This window comes from Rhagoletis zephyria, unplaced genomic scaffold (genome assembly GCF_001687245.7).
Source record: "Rhagoletis zephyria isolate East Lansing unplaced genomic scaffold, Rhagoletis_zephyria_1.1 Rzeph_scaffold_00153, whole genome shotgun sequence".
NCBI lineage: Eukaryota > Metazoa > Arthropoda > Insecta > Diptera > Tephritidae > Rhagoletis > Rhagoletis zephyria.
Window position 1 is genome coordinate 280681 of NW_016157237.1, and position 19427 is coordinate 300107.

The 19427-nt window shown below is 33.8% G+C and overlaps 1 protein-coding gene across 1 annotated transcript in view; it reads left to right on the forward strand.

Annotated features, from left to right (window-relative positions):
- The first annotated feature begins 1493 nt into the window (after positions 1-1493).
- The window catches only part of hlk (hulk), a 95220-nt gene continuing 77286 nt past the window's right edge, over positions 1494-19427 (forward strand). Inside the window, exons 1-2 of the mRNA XM_017605306.1 lie at positions 1494-1599; positions 2001-2666. Coding sequence (XP_017460795.1) covers positions 2444-2666 — 223 coding nt within the window. The 5' untranslated portion in view covers positions 1494-1599; positions 2001-2443. The remainder of the gene's footprint in view (positions 1600-2000; positions 2667-19427) is intronic.

The window sequence follows — 19427 nt, forward strand, 5'->3', positions numbered from 1 at the left end:
TCGATTAAAAAAATCGATTATCGTGCCATAAAATATCGATATTCAGAATAATCGATACGATATCGAACATTCCTAATGCGCATACAAATCAGTGATCGGACTTCAAAAAATTAATAGTGGGTTCTCAAAAACCGCGTAAATCCGACTTTAAAACTTTATACAAATAAAAAAAAAGTCAACAAAGAGGTGCGCCGAATAAGTTAATAATATTTTTAGGAAAATTTCGAATATGAAGCTCATTCAATTTTAGTTTAATAAAGTGCAAGCTTCAAGTGTTGATTTAGAGATTTCTTTTGTTGACGGTGCTACGCATTTTCATTAGGATAGCGCACTACCTTGTTGACGTTTTTTAATTTTTTATAAAATTTGAAAATCGGATTAACATAGTTTTTGTTGTATAATATGCAATATCATTATAAAAAATCAATGAATATTAAATAAACAAAAGGGATACTGTAAATACTAAAGATTAAAAGAGTGCGCTATTCAAATGACAAGGAGTGTATTTCATATTTAAACAAATCAACGCACATACATATGTACATACATAGTAAGTATTAACATTTTTTCTTTCTAAACTTCGGTCACTAAATAATTTTTCTATTCAAATGCTTAAAATATTAAACTTGAAAGAAGGAAGGGGGCAGGTGTAAGAAAAGTGGTTAAGGGAAAAATTTTAGCTTTCTGAGAGTATTTTTGAATTCAAGAACCATTAATTATATATTGAGGTTATTACTTTGAGGTTAAATATTTTCCGAGCAATAAATGCGGTAGAAAGATCTATAAATACATACATACATACACCTAAACATACGTACAATGCTAGCCTTCCACGTTTTTCAAAATCATTACTCTGGACGTATGTTGGACGTATTTTGTTGGTCACATTTCGCAGTCAAAAGTTTTTTTTTTCGTTCTTTTAAATCGATCGTCAAAACGCACGCTACAAAAACAACAAGACCAGTGCCGCGTCCTTCAATGGGAGATACAAATAATACATTTTCGTTTTTCAAACTTTTGTTTATACACACATATGCACATATGTATGTAATGTATGTGTGGAGTATAGATTTTCCAAATCACTTTCTACTCATTTTGTTTTTCCAAATTATTTGAACGAGTGGGGTTGGTGGTGCCTCTACTTTGCAACTCACCAGCAGCGGTGATACTCTCAACGCACACTCAGAGTGCTCCCATTCTCCCATGGCAACGAGGAAGCTTTTCCGAATGTGTCGACGACCACCGACTGCCAGTTTTTCACCAATGCGGCTGTTTTGAAAAACACACAAGTACTGTCGGAAAAGCAAAAAAAAAAACACAAAGTAAAACCAAAAAACCGATTTTCCGACGTGCTTTGGCTTAGTTGTTTTTGTTTCTTCGGCGATTTGTACGCACACACTACCAAAATGCGATACCGATCATGGCATTCGAAGCAAAATTCACCAAAATCCGACGAAACATTTTTCAGTTGCGAGCGGACCTCTGCACGGAGTGGAACTAAAAAATCTAAAAAAATAATAAGAAATAACCAGTCCGCGGAAAACGTTGAAGTTCATCTACATAATTTTCCTACTACATAAAGCATATATATATATATATGTATATATAAATAATTTGTACCAAAAATATACTAGAAAAGAGCAAAAAAAATAATATATACACCTAAAAATATAAATATAAATATCGAGAAATATATATATATAGAGATAAATACGTGAAAGAAGCGAAAATTACTTTGGAACGTTTAAAAAATGGCTAAAAATTTTGCTTAATAAAATTTTAATTAATTTAACTCGAATTCTAAATTGAAAAGTTGTGTTTTTTTGAGCAGAAAATATTCATTTTTCAAATGAAATTTTTGAATTGAAAGCAATTGAAATAATTTCTAAATTAAATCTAATCAAATTACAACAACTAAAAAGTGACCAGAGCAACAACTACTTGAGCAACGGCACCAATTATTTAATCGTTTTATTTTTTTCTCTTCTTTCTGGTTTTAGTTCAAATTTTGCACAGATGAAATTTTTAGTTTTTTAAGATAAATGAAAAGCATTGAAAAGCCAAAAAATCTCCGCATTGTGGAAAAATTTTGCAACGAAAAAGTCACAGCTGCATATTATTGAAAGGAAATTTCGAAAGAAAAAAATTTTAAATCGTTGAAAAGTTGAGTCGAATCGGAAACGGAGCGTAACGCTGTGAGGGCGATCTGCGGATCGGATCGCTTTGGGATCGGAGTGAATTAGAGTGTTGGTGGTGTGGAGTGTGTGTGCGTGCGTGTGTAGCGGTGGAGTAGATTCGAACCAAATCGTCGTAACGTAACGTAACGAAACGGTGGCACGCACATATCTCAACCTACTACGGAACGGAAACGGAAACGGATTCTGAACGGAAAGTACGACGGAGTCACAACAACGACAACGAGTACGCAACGAATTTTAGAAGTATGACTTTTTCGCGGAAAAAAGTGCTAACGTTATGCGTGTGCACACTATTGGCGCTCATCAGTTTTCCCGGATATGTTGATTGTGCTAATAAAAAGGGATCACAGGCTGCCGCAGCAGCGCCACCGCCAGCACCCATCGAGCCCGAGGCCGTCATCGAGGAGGTCAATGCCAAGCAATTGGAGAAACTATTGACCGATAAGGATTATGTTGCTGTCTTTTGGTGTAAGTATTGCCGTACGAAATATTTGCATAGGTGGGAAATTTTTGGTAAGGTAAGGTTTATGGGGTATGCATGTACATACATACATATGCAGCGAACCAACGAGTAGCGAGCTAAAAACACCAGGCTAACAGCCAACAGCCAACAGCAGCGGCAGCAGCTAGCCACGAAAAAATTGAGTTAAAAAAATTAAAAAAAACAAAAGGAAAAAACGTATGATTACAAAAAAAAAAAAGAACGGCAAAAAGCGAAAGAGGACCTACCAGAAACTCACCCACAGCGCTAGAAACCGAAATAAACTGCTACAAAAACAACGCAGCTGAGCTAAATAAAAATTATGCAAAGTGTAGTAAAGTGAACTGAACTGAATTAAATTCAAATGAAATGATCAGCACTGGGCAGTACTGAAAACCGAAATAGTGTCGAGCATTCCAATTCAGTAACGCTATGTGTGTATTATATAAAAACGACTCAAAAAAAAGTCACAAAATTTAGACAAGAAAAAATTGCAAAAAATATATAGCAAGCACAACAACAATGCGTACAGCAATGTGGAACAAGTAATACAAAATAAAAAATAAAACGAAAGATGAAAAACCAAAACTAAAAAAAAAACGTCCAAGTAAAAGGCATACATATAAAAATTCTAAAATTCTCACACAAAAACATCTAAGGCAAAAATCTAAAAAATTCTGTGCTCGAAAATTTCTGAAATTGTTTCGCTGTGTTAAAAATTGTGTGCAAGTGTTGGTGATTATCGAAAAAAAAGTTCCTGTGCTGCTATTAGCTGTTGCTAGCTGTTGTTGGCTTGCGGTTTTGTTGCTGCTTTCTCGCTGTTGAACTGTGGTGGATTATGTGACATTCGCTTTGTCAGCTGGCAGCAGTGATGTCAACCCGCGAGAATTTCCCGATTTTAGTGGAATTTGAATTTCAATATACAAACAATTTTCATTAGAGCATTCCTGTTGCGGATAAAGTTGCATTTATGAATTACAACTTGTGATAACAATCTCTCATTTTATTATTATGGGTTTGAATCATTATGTAATTTGGTTCATGCAACCATGTGGATATTAAAGAAGTTGCAACCGTGCAGAGCGAAATGTTTCGATTTTTTTCACGTTTTCGTTTGACTCTCTCTTTCCTCGTTTCGTTTTCGCCACCAAGACATCGCATTAGTTTTTATATGTTGCGAGCTTCATTTTGGGGGCACTTCATTGAAAATAGGGGATTTTTTTCAGAAATTTCGGGTTACTAGCCCCAAGAGAGTTGGCATCCCCGGCTGGCAGTAAATTTCTATGCATGTGAATGTATGCACCTTACACACATTCATACATACATACGGTTGTTTGTATAGGTGCGTTTCGTCAAAAAGAGACAGCTGTGCCTAGCGCACCTGTGAAATTCACCTTGCTTCAAGTGTTCTAACCAGCGTTCGGACTTCGCTCCGATCGTAGTAGATTTACTCGGCTTTGGAGAAATTTTGAAGCCACTCCGCTTGCCTTAAAATCTACTCCGATTTTTTTACATTTAAGTGCTGGTAAAATTGTCGACTAAATGGGTTTTACTTTATTGGCTCCTGTACAACTCTAAACTTTTAAGATGATGGAATTCTTACTAAACACCATTAATTTTATGGAACCCCACATCAAATTACTAGAAATCAAGGGCATTGCAATTTATATATGAATAAAAACTTTTACAAGAAATAGTATACATACTTTAAATTTTAATATAAAGAATAAAATCATTTCACTGTTATTAAGTATTGTATAAACAAGTAATTTTTAAGCAAAAAACAAGAACGACTTCAGTTCTCATATAAAAATTTAAGATTATCGTCAATTTCTTCATGATCCGATGATCAGATTTAAACCAAACCTGTAAGGTAACACCTTTATAATTAAAATAATTATAGAAATCGGCTAACGTGGTCCGAAGTTATGCTGTAGCATACTTAAAAAAAAATACAAAATAAATATTCCGACGAATTGGTAACCTTTCTCTTTTTTGTGAAGTCGGTTAAATAGTAGTTCGATATTATGTCTGAAAAGTGTATGCGCTTTTCTGGGGTAGCATCTAATTTTGACCTGAATTTGTTTTTTGTATAAATAAGTGTAAGCTGAAAACCCTGTAGACAGTGTATGTTAATATGGCCTTTTTAGCGACTTCATGATACAGATTCAAATGTGTGTTTCAATTTCGAAGTACTCTGAAGATCTGTGAATGCTTTGTAAATGGATTTTGTACCAAACCTATATGTCTACTACCATCCGAAAAATAATCGGACATTTCACATTTCATTTGGCAATTCATCGCGTTCCTTGTAGAAATTTGTATATATATAACCCTTTGGTTACAGCGGCCAATAACACATACCAGTTAGAAAAAATAGCAAGCTGTCAAGCGCCAGTCTGTCAAGCAGTTTATAGAACTTTTCATTATGTGTGCAACTCAAACCGACCGCCGTGCTTTTTCATACCAAAATTAATTTCGCGGTAACCCGGTGAACCACTTTAAGAAGCTCTGCTCTACAAAACATTTCCATTCCTTAGCTACAGATTTTGAATTTTAAAGAATATCTCAAATAATAAACAGACGGCGGCGTTGGTCCGGATTAACTTGTTAATTTGGAATTATTTCTGGAATTATATAATACAAATCAATGGAATTTTCGATGACAACACTGATCAAAACGGCTAAAAATTAACATTGCGTTGTTTGTTTGCGAGTGGTCAGAACTAGGAACTACACCTCATCAACACCCAGGTTTGAACCCCACACCGAGCGTTTCTTAAAACTATTTTTTTTTTAAATAAATATTATTTAATTATCTAATCTTGTTTTTTTATTACAAATAATTATTTCAAGTTAACCTAATTTTTATACCCGAGCGCACTTGTAAACAAGGGTATTATAACTTTGTTCACATAACGGTTGTTTGTAACAGGCAAAACGAATCGAGATAGATATAGACAAATGTATACATAAATGATCAGAATGAAAAGAGAAATCGATTAAGCGGTGACTGTCTGTCCGTCCGTCCGTCCGTCCGTCCGTCTGTGCACACGATAACTCGAGTAAAAATTGAGATATCTTAAAGAAACTTGGTACATGCACTTCTTTTGGGCGTAGGACGGATGGTATTGAAAATGGGCGAAGTGGGACCGTAACCACGCCTACCTCCCATATAACGGTAATTTTCAGAAATACAAAAACTGCGATAGTTTAGTAACTACTGAAGATAATTCACTCAAAATTGACATTTATTTATTTAAATCTTAGACGAAAAATAAGAATATTAAAAATTTTTGGAAAATGGGCGTAGCCACGCCCACTTATAGTTACATGTGTATATCTTGGTAACCGCTGCACCGATTTCTTCCAAACTGGGCACAGTTGTTGACCCTGGCACAGCATACCAAATGGCCGAAAAATTTCAAAATCGGAAAATAACCACGCCCACATCCCATATAACGGTAATTTCGAGAAATACGAAATCCTCGATAAATCAGTAAATATTAAGCTAATTTATTTAAAATTGATGGTTGCAACAATTCTTTACCAGGAAATACGTTTATGATAAAATTTTGGAAAATGGGCGTGGCACCGCCCACTTATGATCACATCTATGTATCTCGTTAACCGTTCTAGAAATTTGTACCAAACTCGGTATGGTTATTGTGCTTGCCACATAAAAGCTAACCGTTGAAAATTGTTGAAATCGGACTAAAATTACGGCCGCTTTTCATAACTATAAGGGTAAATTTCAGAAATGCTTTAAATTTCAATATTTCGAAATTTAAGGATGCTAGTTTACTTAAAATTTATACACACTCTTATCATGTAGCGGTAGCTTTCGGAAAGGTGGAAAACATATATTTAATATTTATATTTATATTTTAAAAAAATATGTCAAAAATGTTTGCATGGCGAGGGACTCCATTCTACGAACTCGCAGTTCGCTTAATACGCAATACTGCCGTCTGTCAGGGTACAATTTTGATCGGATTAACTGCGTTGTTAATGCGGATCAACGTAGCCATCTGTCTGTGCTTTAAGTCACGATCTTTTGAATTTCTGATAAATGTAAGCCGTTTGTTATGCTCCCATATTCCACTTATATCGCTGATAATAGATGGTGCGACAGCAAAAAGAAGGTTTTCAAAAATATGCGGGAAGTGATGCTAATTTTCATCGAGTAAAAAAAGAAGCGAAATATGGAATTTGGCAAACACCCCCAAAAACTAGACTTACGCTTAAAACACCATTTTTTGCAGCCTATAACTAAGTCCAATGTTTAGTGTCACACCCGTTTAGGAAAGAAGAAACCTGGACCTTTCGAAAGATGTATGTGTCAATGTCTGATTAACCGTCATCAGTTTTCAGCCATTTTGTAGTGTCAAAAAGTCTAATACAGAAACAAACATCCAATTGGTAAATATCGGGCACTGCAAATAGTCTTTAGGCTTCAGTTCCTGTGTCAGTTGATTTTTTTAGGCATTTAAACATATGTAGGTCTTTTGTTAAAATGTGCTGAACGGTGCTGCAGGAGAGGTTCAATTTCTGTGAACGACGAGGAATAGAGTTTGTCGCGGCCTAGTCGTCGCTTTTTACCACAGCATATGTGTATACATATTATTATTTTTTATTATTTGGTTTTGGTTATTTTTTTTTATAAAAATATACTTCATTATTTGACCAAACCCGTATAAATCCATGTTTCAAATTATGTGCAATATTAAAAAAAAAAAAATTTAACAACTTTGCGTAAAATTTTCGATCGTTTTTAATTAGATTTTCAAGAAAGATTCGGAGTATGCAGTATGTAGCCAATTGATTTTTGTAGAACCAAGTGCAAGTTTCAAATGGCTAAAAATTACCGTTAGTTTTTTAGATTTTTTTTGTTCCATTTGCTTCCATATTACGAATAAACACAGTGTATTTTTGGAGAAGACCGTAATATTTTTGACAAAAAAAAAGTTTTTTAAACCAACAGTAATTTTTTAGCCATTTGAAATTTGCACTTTGTTAGATTAAAATTCAGTGGGCTACAAAACGACAAACTCAGATACTAATTAAAAAAGCTCAAAATTTTTATGAAAGTTAGTTGAAAATTTTTTTTAAATATTACACAAAGTTTGAAACTTCGATTTACACGGGTGTTGTTAAAGAATGAACTATATTTTTATAAAAAAATAACCAAAGTTTAATAACAAAAAAAATAATATATTAAAACTTGTCAACATGTGGTGCGTCTATTATTTGTTCGACCGCTGTATGTATATATTTTCGGCCGAACGACCTGTACGTAGTCACAGGTGTTGTAACATATCACAACAACCCAGTTTCTTCGTATTTCTAAATCAAAAGCCTGATCATTGACTCAGATTCCTAGTTATGCTGATCGAAAAAATCCCGCAAGGCGTGAAATTCACTTCTTGCAGAACGACCATTTTCACTTTTACGCATTGTTCAGCGGAGTATTGCACCTTGACTAAGCAAACGCGGTGAACAAAAAAAAAATAAAATTTACACTAGGCATTGAAATGATTTGTATCTACACTTTACACTACTACTACTACACTAGGAAATGCCATGTGGCATTACAAAACGCAAATCTACTACGAACGTACTCTTGAAACGAATTTCGAAAGTCCAAGCACTGCTTCCAACTCTACATTGTCTCTCTCTCCGCACTTTATCTCTCTTTTTTTGACGTGTGAGAACATGCGCTGTTCAACACTGGGAACACTTACACAGTTGCATAAATTGCATTTCGTCTGATTCTTATTTAAAACATTCAATTTTCCTCGTAAGAAAATTTTGTTTGCAGCTATACACATACATATGTACATAGCGTTAAGTCGCTAGCATATCGTAAATATACACATATGTATATGTAGTATGTACATATGTAAGTACTCAATTACTTATCACGCTTTACGATTTCTTCATTGAAGGTTTCATCATTCAAACTGGAAATATTTTTAGCGCAAAGGCATACATACATACATACAAATGTATTTAAGTATGTGCATATGTTGGTATTTATGTAAATCACTTACGTGCAGCGGAAACACCTGTTGCGATTAAACTGTATCACAGGTAATATGTATCTCATTTGGCACCCAGTGGTTGGGGAAATGTATTTTCATTCCGATTTTGCTTTCACCTCATGTGTTGCAATGTTTTAGGATTTTCTCTATTTTGTATGTAGTAGCGTTTCTTCTATGACCTCAGTATGACCATTTTAACTAAATTAGCTCAAAATACTATGTGTTTATAAACAATCAATAAACATTCAAAAATTAGTTGTTGATAAACGCCTTTTCTATTTAAGTCAGGCAGTTAATTCCTGTTTAAGGTTTCGAAACTTACAGAATACCATACCTGGGTAATTATCACATTGGTATTCACTTTCTATTTTATGAGCGCTTTATTGTAGTGAAATACTTAACAAAGTACAATACATATACATATAGGGCAAAGTACAATACATATATAGGACTTTTCAGCATGTTAATTAATGCATCCGTAGACTCGTAATTAATTAAAAAAATACTGGCAGACGGATATTGAAACTGGCTTTAGTTTTCAATAAAGCAAACTTGGGAGCACCAAATTTTTGAAAAAAAACTACGGATACATATGAAGCTAAATAAAAAACATTCTAACGGTGAATTTTTCAAATGTTGTCCAATTTAGACTTACATTTTAGTATCAAAATATTTATTAAAAAATTGCTAACAATTAGACTACTCCTAGCCAAAGTTTACTTGCTCCCGACTCTATTGTATGGCTGTGAATTATACGCCAGCTGTGACAGTGTTTGCAATAAAAAACTTAATCTATTATACAATAATAGGCATGTTTTATTCAACCATCACAAGCAAATACCTAAATCTTGGTCAAATAAAATGAAATTGGCTGGCTTCCTATGTTAGGCTAATTTTGACAGTTGTTTGACTGCAAATAGTGTCAAAGTAAGTTTTTGCCTCTTTCTGATTGGCTGAAGGAGAAAATTTCTGATGCTGAATGGCAATGCCTCTTGTTCAATATACAAGCCAAGATAGCTATTCATAAGCCAATATAATTATGTTGGGTAAGTCCTCCATACAAAATAAGCTTATAGCTTAAATTTCTGGACAAATAAAACACGGCTAATGTTGCTCGATACATATATGGCGTAAAACGTCGAGAGCTTATTACAATATACGCGTATAAAATTTATTCTATGTTCTAAAATTGAGATGTCTTACTATGTTGCACAAAATTTTGACCACAAACGAACCCCAGTATCTCAGGCATATACTACATCACACTAAGTCAATCAGCTCTTACACGCTAGATTTGATTCTACAATCTCTGAACGCCAATTTTTTGTATTCGCTATTCGTCTTTGGAACAGTCTCCCACACAAGTTGAAGAACATCAAAGTTTCATTGCATTTTAAAAACGAGCTTCGGAAACATTTTACCAATTAATCAGTGTGAATTTCTGCCTCTTGTCTTCTTTTCTTTCTTCTTTTTATCATCGATTGTAAACCTAGCTCAATTTTGATTTTCCCTTATTTATATTTTAAATGTACTCGCTTTAGAAATAAGTTTTAGATTTAAAATATTTTGTTATCTTAATGTGTATCCAATGCTGTAATATAACCGATGGTTGTTGTGTTGGATATAAAATAATATAAAAATAATATAAATAAATAACAAAGTTGCAAACTATTCACAGCTCCACTTTTTGAGCGATTCATGTCCATATATCGTCGCTCCCATGTCAAACTATCGAATGTGCAGAAATGCTTTTTCAATTACGATAACTTGCGCATGCGTTTAGAACGGTGATGGGCACTGCAGCTTAAAGATTTCTATAAATTTTATATAGGCGCGCGCAGAGTAAAAGCTCTCTCTGCCCATCGCTGATTTAGAATGATACGCAAGTAGGCTAATCGTCAAATTTCGAGTCTTCTTAGAAGCCGAGGATACTGGCTTTAACAAAATGGCGAATCCCGCACAGTTTTTTTTACTCTCCTGAAAATTATCCATTTTCACATTCGATAGTTTGACATGGTAGCGACGATATATATATATATAAAACTAAGTTGCGTACGGATTCTCCGATTTAAGTAGACTTTTTTTTTAGTTGTATTTGTATTTACCCAAGAAAAATGTCACGGAAAGAAAACCCCGATAGGTGGCGCTGGAATCTAGTTATTACTAAGAATCGCACTTATAGTCCGATTCCGGTCATAATCCATATATGTATTGTTAAGAGGACCAAAAACATCTATACGAAAAATTTATCAGCTAGGGAGCGCTGGAGTCGAATTATCTCTACTTATAAATATATTTAAAACCGTTTTTTCTGTTTGCAAGGGTGGAGAACGGCTGTACCGATTTTTTTTAAGTTTCTGCAATCTACTGCAGTATTTCGAAGGATATATAAAGGGGGCGTGGCACCTCCCACATAAACTGAATTATTCATATGTAACATTTATTAACTGTAACAGGATAATCGATTTTCTTAAAAATAGCTAATTTTTCTGCAATTTGCAATAATAAATACAATACAATAAATGGGGAGGCGGTTATTGTACGATTTCAAAATCATTTTTCTTTTTCTTCTGGACCCCGCCATTGGCGGTTTAGAGAGGGTAAGAAACTCAAGACTTTCCATTTCGATTTAAAATGTTCGATTTTTATTTTTTTGTTAAAAGTATATTTGTGTACATGTATATATAGGTACATAAATCGAAAGATTTATTAGTTTACGTCACTTCAGTGCATACGTCATTTTCGGTTGGAACACTACTATGAATGTAGTCCCATGGATACATACCCTGTGGGGAAAATCTCTAGTTCTGAACTAGTGCGCTTCTAGTATATTTACAGCCAATTTCAAGAAAGGAAATTAAGTGAAAAATTATTTTAATTTTTGAATGTTATATGGAAATTGATAGGAAACATAAAATCATTTTCCAATTAAATTGATGGTGAAACCGGCTTTTAGACTCAGTACTGGTTCGCGATAAATCTCTTTTGCATGCAAACAACTGGACAATTTAACATGGCGATGTCCTAGGAAGTGTCCCCCGCTACATACGTTTTTCGATAGTTTCGAACTAGTCCTAAATTCTATAGTTCCGAACCAGTTCTTAAATCGACAGACGAAAGAAAAAAGTATCATGATTTTTCAATCGTTCAATTTCAAAGAAATGTGTTTTCAATTTGAAATTAAATTTGTTTGAATGCTTGTACGATATGTTGTACGGTTACATACCTTTGGCTGTAGCTGAGTTTTCAGAGGTGCTAGCTGTTATTGGTTAGATTCCAGACGGTCCCAAGATGTTAAAATGTTAGCACAGACTATTGTTTTTGTATTACAAAACTATGAAGAAGCATCTCCGAAGTGCAGAATGAAAGCGTATTGGAACGAGTATGCCGCCAAACACATATCTATGTAAAGTAAACAAGACCCACGCTGCATCACTTTTTCGATAGTTTCGAACCAGTGGACTGGTGGGGAACTAGTTACTATCGTACTGGTTCGTTTTTGGCGAAAAAGATCTAGTACGGGATTAGAAATTTGATTAACTAGTTCGCGCTTTCTCTGCAGGGTGTGTATATAAATATATACGTACATATTTATGTATATACATTTATACATACAGTCGTGTTAATCAAAATAATTCGCTGGGTACCGTACCTTACAATAATTTTAAAACCATTTCTTGTTTCAGTTTTATTTTACTGCATTGAGCACTTGTCAAATGGACTTTCTAGCACAATTGGCAAACCAATTCAAAGTTTATCACGTTTTCTTTTACAAAAGGTAGCCTAAGGAAATATTTTTGAACTGATTACAAAGACATTGCCCCATGAACAACCTCCTTTGCAGGATGGCGAGATTTTTTCCATTCCTTTGTTCGTCGTTTTCAGAAATAAATTAGCTTTCCTGCTGATATTTACGCTTAACTAACAGTCTATACTGATCGCAGATCTATAAGAAGCTTTGATGGCATGGTGATCCCACAGTAAGGCAACTCTTTAGGCAGCACAATTTTTCTACAATTTGCAAAAGTAAAGTATCTGTGATAAAAAAAAATAATAATAAGTGAATAAATAAATAGTATGGAAAGGCGTAACTCGCATCGTCGCTAAAATACAAAAAGTAATAATTAACTAAAAATCAAAAATTCACTTTTTAATTGATTATGATGCATTTCATCAAATTTTTGAGTCACCACATCGTTTTATGCAATAAAAAATTTTAGGTAGTTCCATACTAGAATAACGATACATACCTTTCCGCTTTGTTGTCATAATAATTTTTCATTAGAAAAATGTTTTTCAACGACCTTGATTTGTAATTTTCAAACTATTAATACACATTTTTTTTTTAAGAAACCATATCCAGAAACAATTTACCATTATTCAGCTTAAAAAAAAGAGTGGTTGCACTTAATGACGTATATTTTTCGAACCTAATAAATAATCGTAATACGAGATACGGCAAATGAAATCAAATAAAATTCTCCATAAACCGTACCACTTTTCGATAGCCCTAATAGTTTCTTAGAAAGTAATTAATCATTCCAGATTTTTTGTGTAGAAAAAATTCAAGCTTTAAAAAGGGGGGGAAAAATAACAGTTTCTGTATAGATGTTTTGCACTTGCGTTAAAGCCCTTAGAAAAAAATTAAGCTAATAATGGTGAAAATCGATGGATAAACAGGAATATAAGTCAAATAAGAATGGTGGTCAAATGAAAATGCGCAAGGATCTTTTGTATGATATATGAGCAGAAAATGGTGTTACTCATACGCCACGTACACCTGTATCGAAATCAAGATGTGTCAGAAATGATTAATTAATTTCTCAGAAACTATCAAGGCTATCGAAAAGTGATGTATATACGGTTTATGGAGATTTTGACTAGATTTCATTTCCCGTATCTTGTGTTACGATTATTCGTACGTATATTAACGGTAAATTGCAAATATGTCGAAAATCTATGCATAGAAAACAAAGCTCTGCCGATTTTCAGAATCACCGAGCAATTCTCTATAGGAATTAGATAGTGGCATCCATAGAATATTTTTGCTGTAAACCAGTGTAGTTAACCTGAACCGATTTCGCTGAAACTTGACAAGTGCTCTAATTGAACTTAGGAATAGGGAATTTTGAATTTTTTAGAGATAGGATAATTGCGGAAACATTAAATTTCATCCGATTTCTATGAAATTCGGTTTGTGCTCGCTCTTTTATTAGAAAATTATATTAAAAATGGAGAATACTGGATCACTATAACCTCTACAACTCGCAAAAAATGTGGGCCCAGTCTGTAAATGTAATGAAATCTTGCTTAATTTTTGGTTTATGCTCTGCACTCTCAGATCACAAAGGTTTTTCTTTAAAATTACTTAGGTGTAAATATTCTCTTTTCTTCCAACGCTTGGTGTGATTTTTCCATTGTTCGAAAAACTCTTTTGAAATTCTCTATAACTGCTTCTAATTTCAAGACCCAACGAATCGGTATTCACCCTTTTTTTCTAATAATATTTAGCATCTACATTTAAAAGTAAAAATTTTCATCAAAAAAAGGGGAAAATACCAAATAAAAGGTATAAATACCTTCCCCTGGATATTCAACGATACTTACTTACAACTTGATTACAGTTGGACAAGAAACACTTGCCTTAATGGGTTCAGCGCCAAAGGCAACTAAACTGATAAGTCGTTATCCCGGCGATACTAGCATTTTTTTTTTTTTTTTGGAAAAGTACCGTTCGGTTAGAAGGGGTGTGAGTAAATGACGTGAAATTGTGTACTTACGACTAAGCCGAACCGGCTTATTTTATCAACTGTCACTATGACTTTTTTCCACCTGCCACCATATAAACGAAACACTGTGCGGCGTCACGAATATCCTCTCATACAATGTGCGAAATATTTTTATGGAAGAAAATAAAAACAATGGCGCCGGCAAAGAAAAACAAAACTCATTGCGAATTCTTAGCCTCTTCAAACAAGATTTCTTGATTTTCTATACAAAGTTTGATTAGTCAAAAAACTCAAAAGCTATACCAGCGTAATTTCCGACGTATCCTTTTCAGAAGTAGCGACACCCTAATAAAAGGAATTAGTCTCAAAATTTCCAGATCAAAATGTCAGTTGGTTGCGTCTGTATGACCTTTTAAATTTTATAAATAATCATTATTTTTAAGTGGATTAATAATAATTATTATCTCTGAGCGAATAAATAAAAATCATAAAATAATCATTATTTGTGATTTTAAGCGAAAAAAATTAAGATCCTAAAATAATGATTAAATGCTGATTTAAACTATTTTTCGCTTAATGATTACCGTCCCTGATTTTTACACATGATTATATGTATGTAGGAACAATTCGCTGTTAGCTTATACCGTTTTGTATCAACTGCTGATAAGTTTAAAATACTTCTCTAAAAAAAAAGTATTATATCGTATTATACAGTTTCACTCCGACTCCGAAAGCTCTATTTTTATGGCAGAAATACACTCGGAGGCTTGGCTGCCTGCTGCTTGCTTTTTTTTATTTTTTGATGTTGGGTTGTACAACCTTCCGTCGTTGAGACCAAACAACTTGCCAATTGCCTCTCTCCTTTGTGGATTTGCGCCAGTTGTATAACCCGAGTGCAGGCAGGTCCTTTCGCACTTGGTCCTTCCCTTCGTTCCCTTTAGTTCGTTGTCTACCCATGGGTGCCTAGTCGAAAAATCTTTCTCATATTTTTTTCCCCATCGTCCATGTTCCTGCATCATACAAAAGGACGAGCATGATGAGAGATTTCAGAGCGTATTTTTTGTTCGCGATTGAGAGTTCTGCCTTTTAATTGCCTACCGAGTCCAAAGTAGCATCTGTTGGCAAGAATTATCTTCGTTTTATCTCCAGGCTGGGAAGCGCTGCTGCGGAAAAGAAACGAAACGAAATACGACATTTGGCAATCGCCCCCAAAATCTCGACTTACCATTTGAAACGTGGAATAACTCAGACAGTTTTGAACCCATTTTTGAAACGAGACCTTCTTTTTACGCGCTATTAAACGTACTTTTTGAATCATTTCAAAACTAGTATAGTTGCGTTTCAAAATTGTACTAAAAACTTTGCAAAAGTTGGAAAATGATGAAAAACGAGAAAAAAATAGCGTATTCTGGGCAAATAAACACAGATCTCTTATGTTTTCCAAATTATTCTATATGCACATTAGACTGCATCGCTCCCCATATAAAAAAAAATATCGGTAGTGTTTCCATTGGATTTATAAAACTTATTATATTTAAGGACTAGAAGCAAAATATTTCGGAAAAATATTCGAAAAAATGTAATCTTTTATGAATAAAAATAGTTTCTTAAAGAATTTTTTGAAAAAAATTCCCTCAGATGACCAAAGTGTTTAAGCTTAAAAAAATCTACATAAAATATACAAAAAAAAAATCAGTGGAATCGTAAAAAAATCCGCTCAGATGACCAAATAGTTTAAGTTTAAAAAATGTACATAAAATATATTAAAAAAAAATTTCAACGGAATCGTAATAATGACACCTTTGACGCTGTTTTCTTTTTTAACTTTTTTGAAAGATTGATATAAGAAAAACTTGAATAACTTGGCCAAAATTAATCCGACTTAGACTTGTGAGATATCATTCGAAAGGTATTTTCTCACCCTTGCCCACTAAAAGCATGAAAAAGAAGGGCATGATAAACGAGCGTTATTTCAAGTTGAATTAAGAAGTGCTGGTGTCTAAAAAAAAAAAAATGGGACGTGCAAAGAAATAAAAAGAGTGGGAAAATACCTTTCCACTGATACCTTATAAGTCTAAATCAGAATGGTTTTTCTTAAACAAATATAAAAAAAAGCATCAAAAATCTTGATATTACGATTCCGTTGAAAAAATGTTTAAATATTTTTGTGCAGATTTTTGAAGCTTAAACTGCTTTGCCATCTGAGGGCATTTTTTTCAAAAAGTTCTTTAAGAAACAATTTTTAAATCTTCATATATTTTACCGAAATATTCTGGTATACGTCTTCAAATATAATAGATTTTTCTCGATGATACATTTTAATGTACAGACATATGTACATATATCATTGGAGAGGTCTAAATTTCATCTTCCAGCAAAAACCTGATTCTCGGTTAATAATGTTCTTGGTTGTAGGCGTATAAAAGCGCAATACTACGAAAAACCGGGTTTTTAACAGTAAGTTAAGATTTCTACTTCATTCGATTTTGTAGCACGGGTGTGCAATTCCACGTAATAATTTTCAAAATTAGTAATATTCTTCACCATGAAAACAGTAAATAAATTCTTATAGAACTTGTTATTGCAAGCATTTAATTTATTTGTAATTGACTAGAAGATCTAAGTATTACAAATATTACATACATAGCAAACCATTTTTTCAGAGTATTGTGAATTGTACAAAAAATTTTAAAGATTTCGTATAGATCTCATACGATTTTTTGCTGAACTTTCTAAAATTAAATAAACTGTGCACATTCCGATACTTTTACGAAATTGAGGAAAAAATCGGTAAAGCAATGAAAATAATGCTGCTCTGTGTAGAATTTCTTGCAGCATTTTTTCAGAATTTTCGTTATTGTTCGAACAGAAATCTCTTCGTGTCAACCACTTTACACAATTTTCTTTGAAGATTCGTTAAAAACTTGTTACAGAAATGAAATACTCCTAAAGATTTCGTTAAGATTTCGGGAACTTTGATTTGCAGGGCCAAATAAAGCCATTTCCGGTGTAAGTGTGCAAGTCATAGGAAAAGCATGCAAACATGTTCGCCATCACCATTGCCATCGCCATCGCCATAGGTGACAGCGACCACGTCAGCATCGTTGATTGTCAGCACCGGTTGATCGATGGCAGTTTTTGTATTGAAATGGTTAAAAATTGTCATCGCTCAGATTTAAATCAGCAACAGCAATTAAACTTTGTTGCAGTGGCGATGTGCCTAAATATATACATACATACATATGTACATACATACGTACATTTGTGCATTGGTGGTACGTAATGCAGATGAACTAAGAGAGGCCCGTCTGCTGGCTCATCGCAAAATAACTAAGCAATAATATGCATTTTGAAATACTTATTCAAAAACAAAAACCGTGTGCCATTATGAATGTACATAAATCTATCTACATATTTATGTAGGTACGTGTGTACATATGTATGTAATATCAGCCCAGACAAGAATACCCTGAACTACTCAAAATCATACAGTCATACTCATGGCTACATATGTACACATGTATGTACATATATATTTGTGTTTGCCAATTTTCTTTAGCCAAAAACTCAATCACCCCATTTACTAGTGCAAATCGGCTAAAAGCTTTGTGCAAATACACACACACACACACACACACACACACATATACATACATAGTGCGGGTGCATGCAAATGCAAGGAGACGGTGGTAGTGGTAGTCTACTTGGCTATAGCTGAAAAGCGGCGTGCAGCCACCCAGCCGCATCCCTAATCGTTGTGCATAAATTTTTATGAATTAATTCAACAAATTTTTGGCAGTTTTGTGATCATTAATAATCTGCTTTTGCTAGGAAATGATTTTGCTTTTACCATTCATTCAAGTTTATTTTCGCACTAGTATTGGTAAATACATATTCGTAAATATATTTGCTAACTAAAGATTGTTGAAATATAAAGAGAATTCGGGTGGCAACCCGAGAAAGTTATTTCGATGAGTAATGCGAACAAAGCCTTCCTACTAATAATAAATATCACCATTTTCTAAGTAATTACAATTACATGAACTAAAGAAGAATCTAAATTTGCAGATATGACTAGACAATGGCATCAACAATTATTTTTCTTTCTTGGCTTTCGAGTATTTTTCTATTGCTCTACAATCTCTGTGGGTCATCTTATTTTATAGATTGCTGCCTTTTACCGGCCGAATGCATACATTATGCGCGTTCCTTATCTCCCAGAAATAGTCAGAAAAAGTCCGAAGTAGTCAGATTTAGTCCAAAAAGCGTTCCTTAACTCGGAAATGACAGCAAAAATGAGAGAGCAACAGCCAGTGAGAGTGACTCTCATCAGTCCGAAGTAGTCAGATTTAGTCAGAAGAATTTTTTCTGGCAAAATCCTGAAAAGTGTCAAACTCAACTGAATTTAAATTAACGGAAATTAAAGAATACGCAAAAAGTGAGAATAATCTAAAAAGTAAAAGAAATGAATTGAAATTGGAAGGAGGCAAAAAATAATTGATATAGTAAGTGTTTATTGTGCTTGTGCTTGTGTGAATGTGTTTTGTACATACATTTCTGTTCTTATTTGACGTTAGTTTTGTTGTTGCCATTCTTTGGACTAAAAATTTGGTTTTTTGCGTTCCTTTACTTTTCCTGTTACTCTCTTTTAGTGAGCGCATTTTGCTTACGCTCTGGCATTTTGACACTTTTCAGATTTTAGTCCAAAAAGATAAGGAATGAACCTATTTACGGCAGTAGCAATGTTCTTTTGGGTAGTAATTTCCCTGCAAATCAGATAATTGTGACGCATTCCCCTCTCTCGAGAGAAGATGGAGAACATATGAGAACGAACCACAGTTTCAAAATACAAATTGTTTGTTGCCACAACTTTGGTGAATGAAGATGTCAGAAGAGATACTATTGAAACTTTTAACAGCTTTTAGTCGCACGTTCCGGAAAGGTATCCTAGCTATTGTACTCAAAAAGGCTTTTA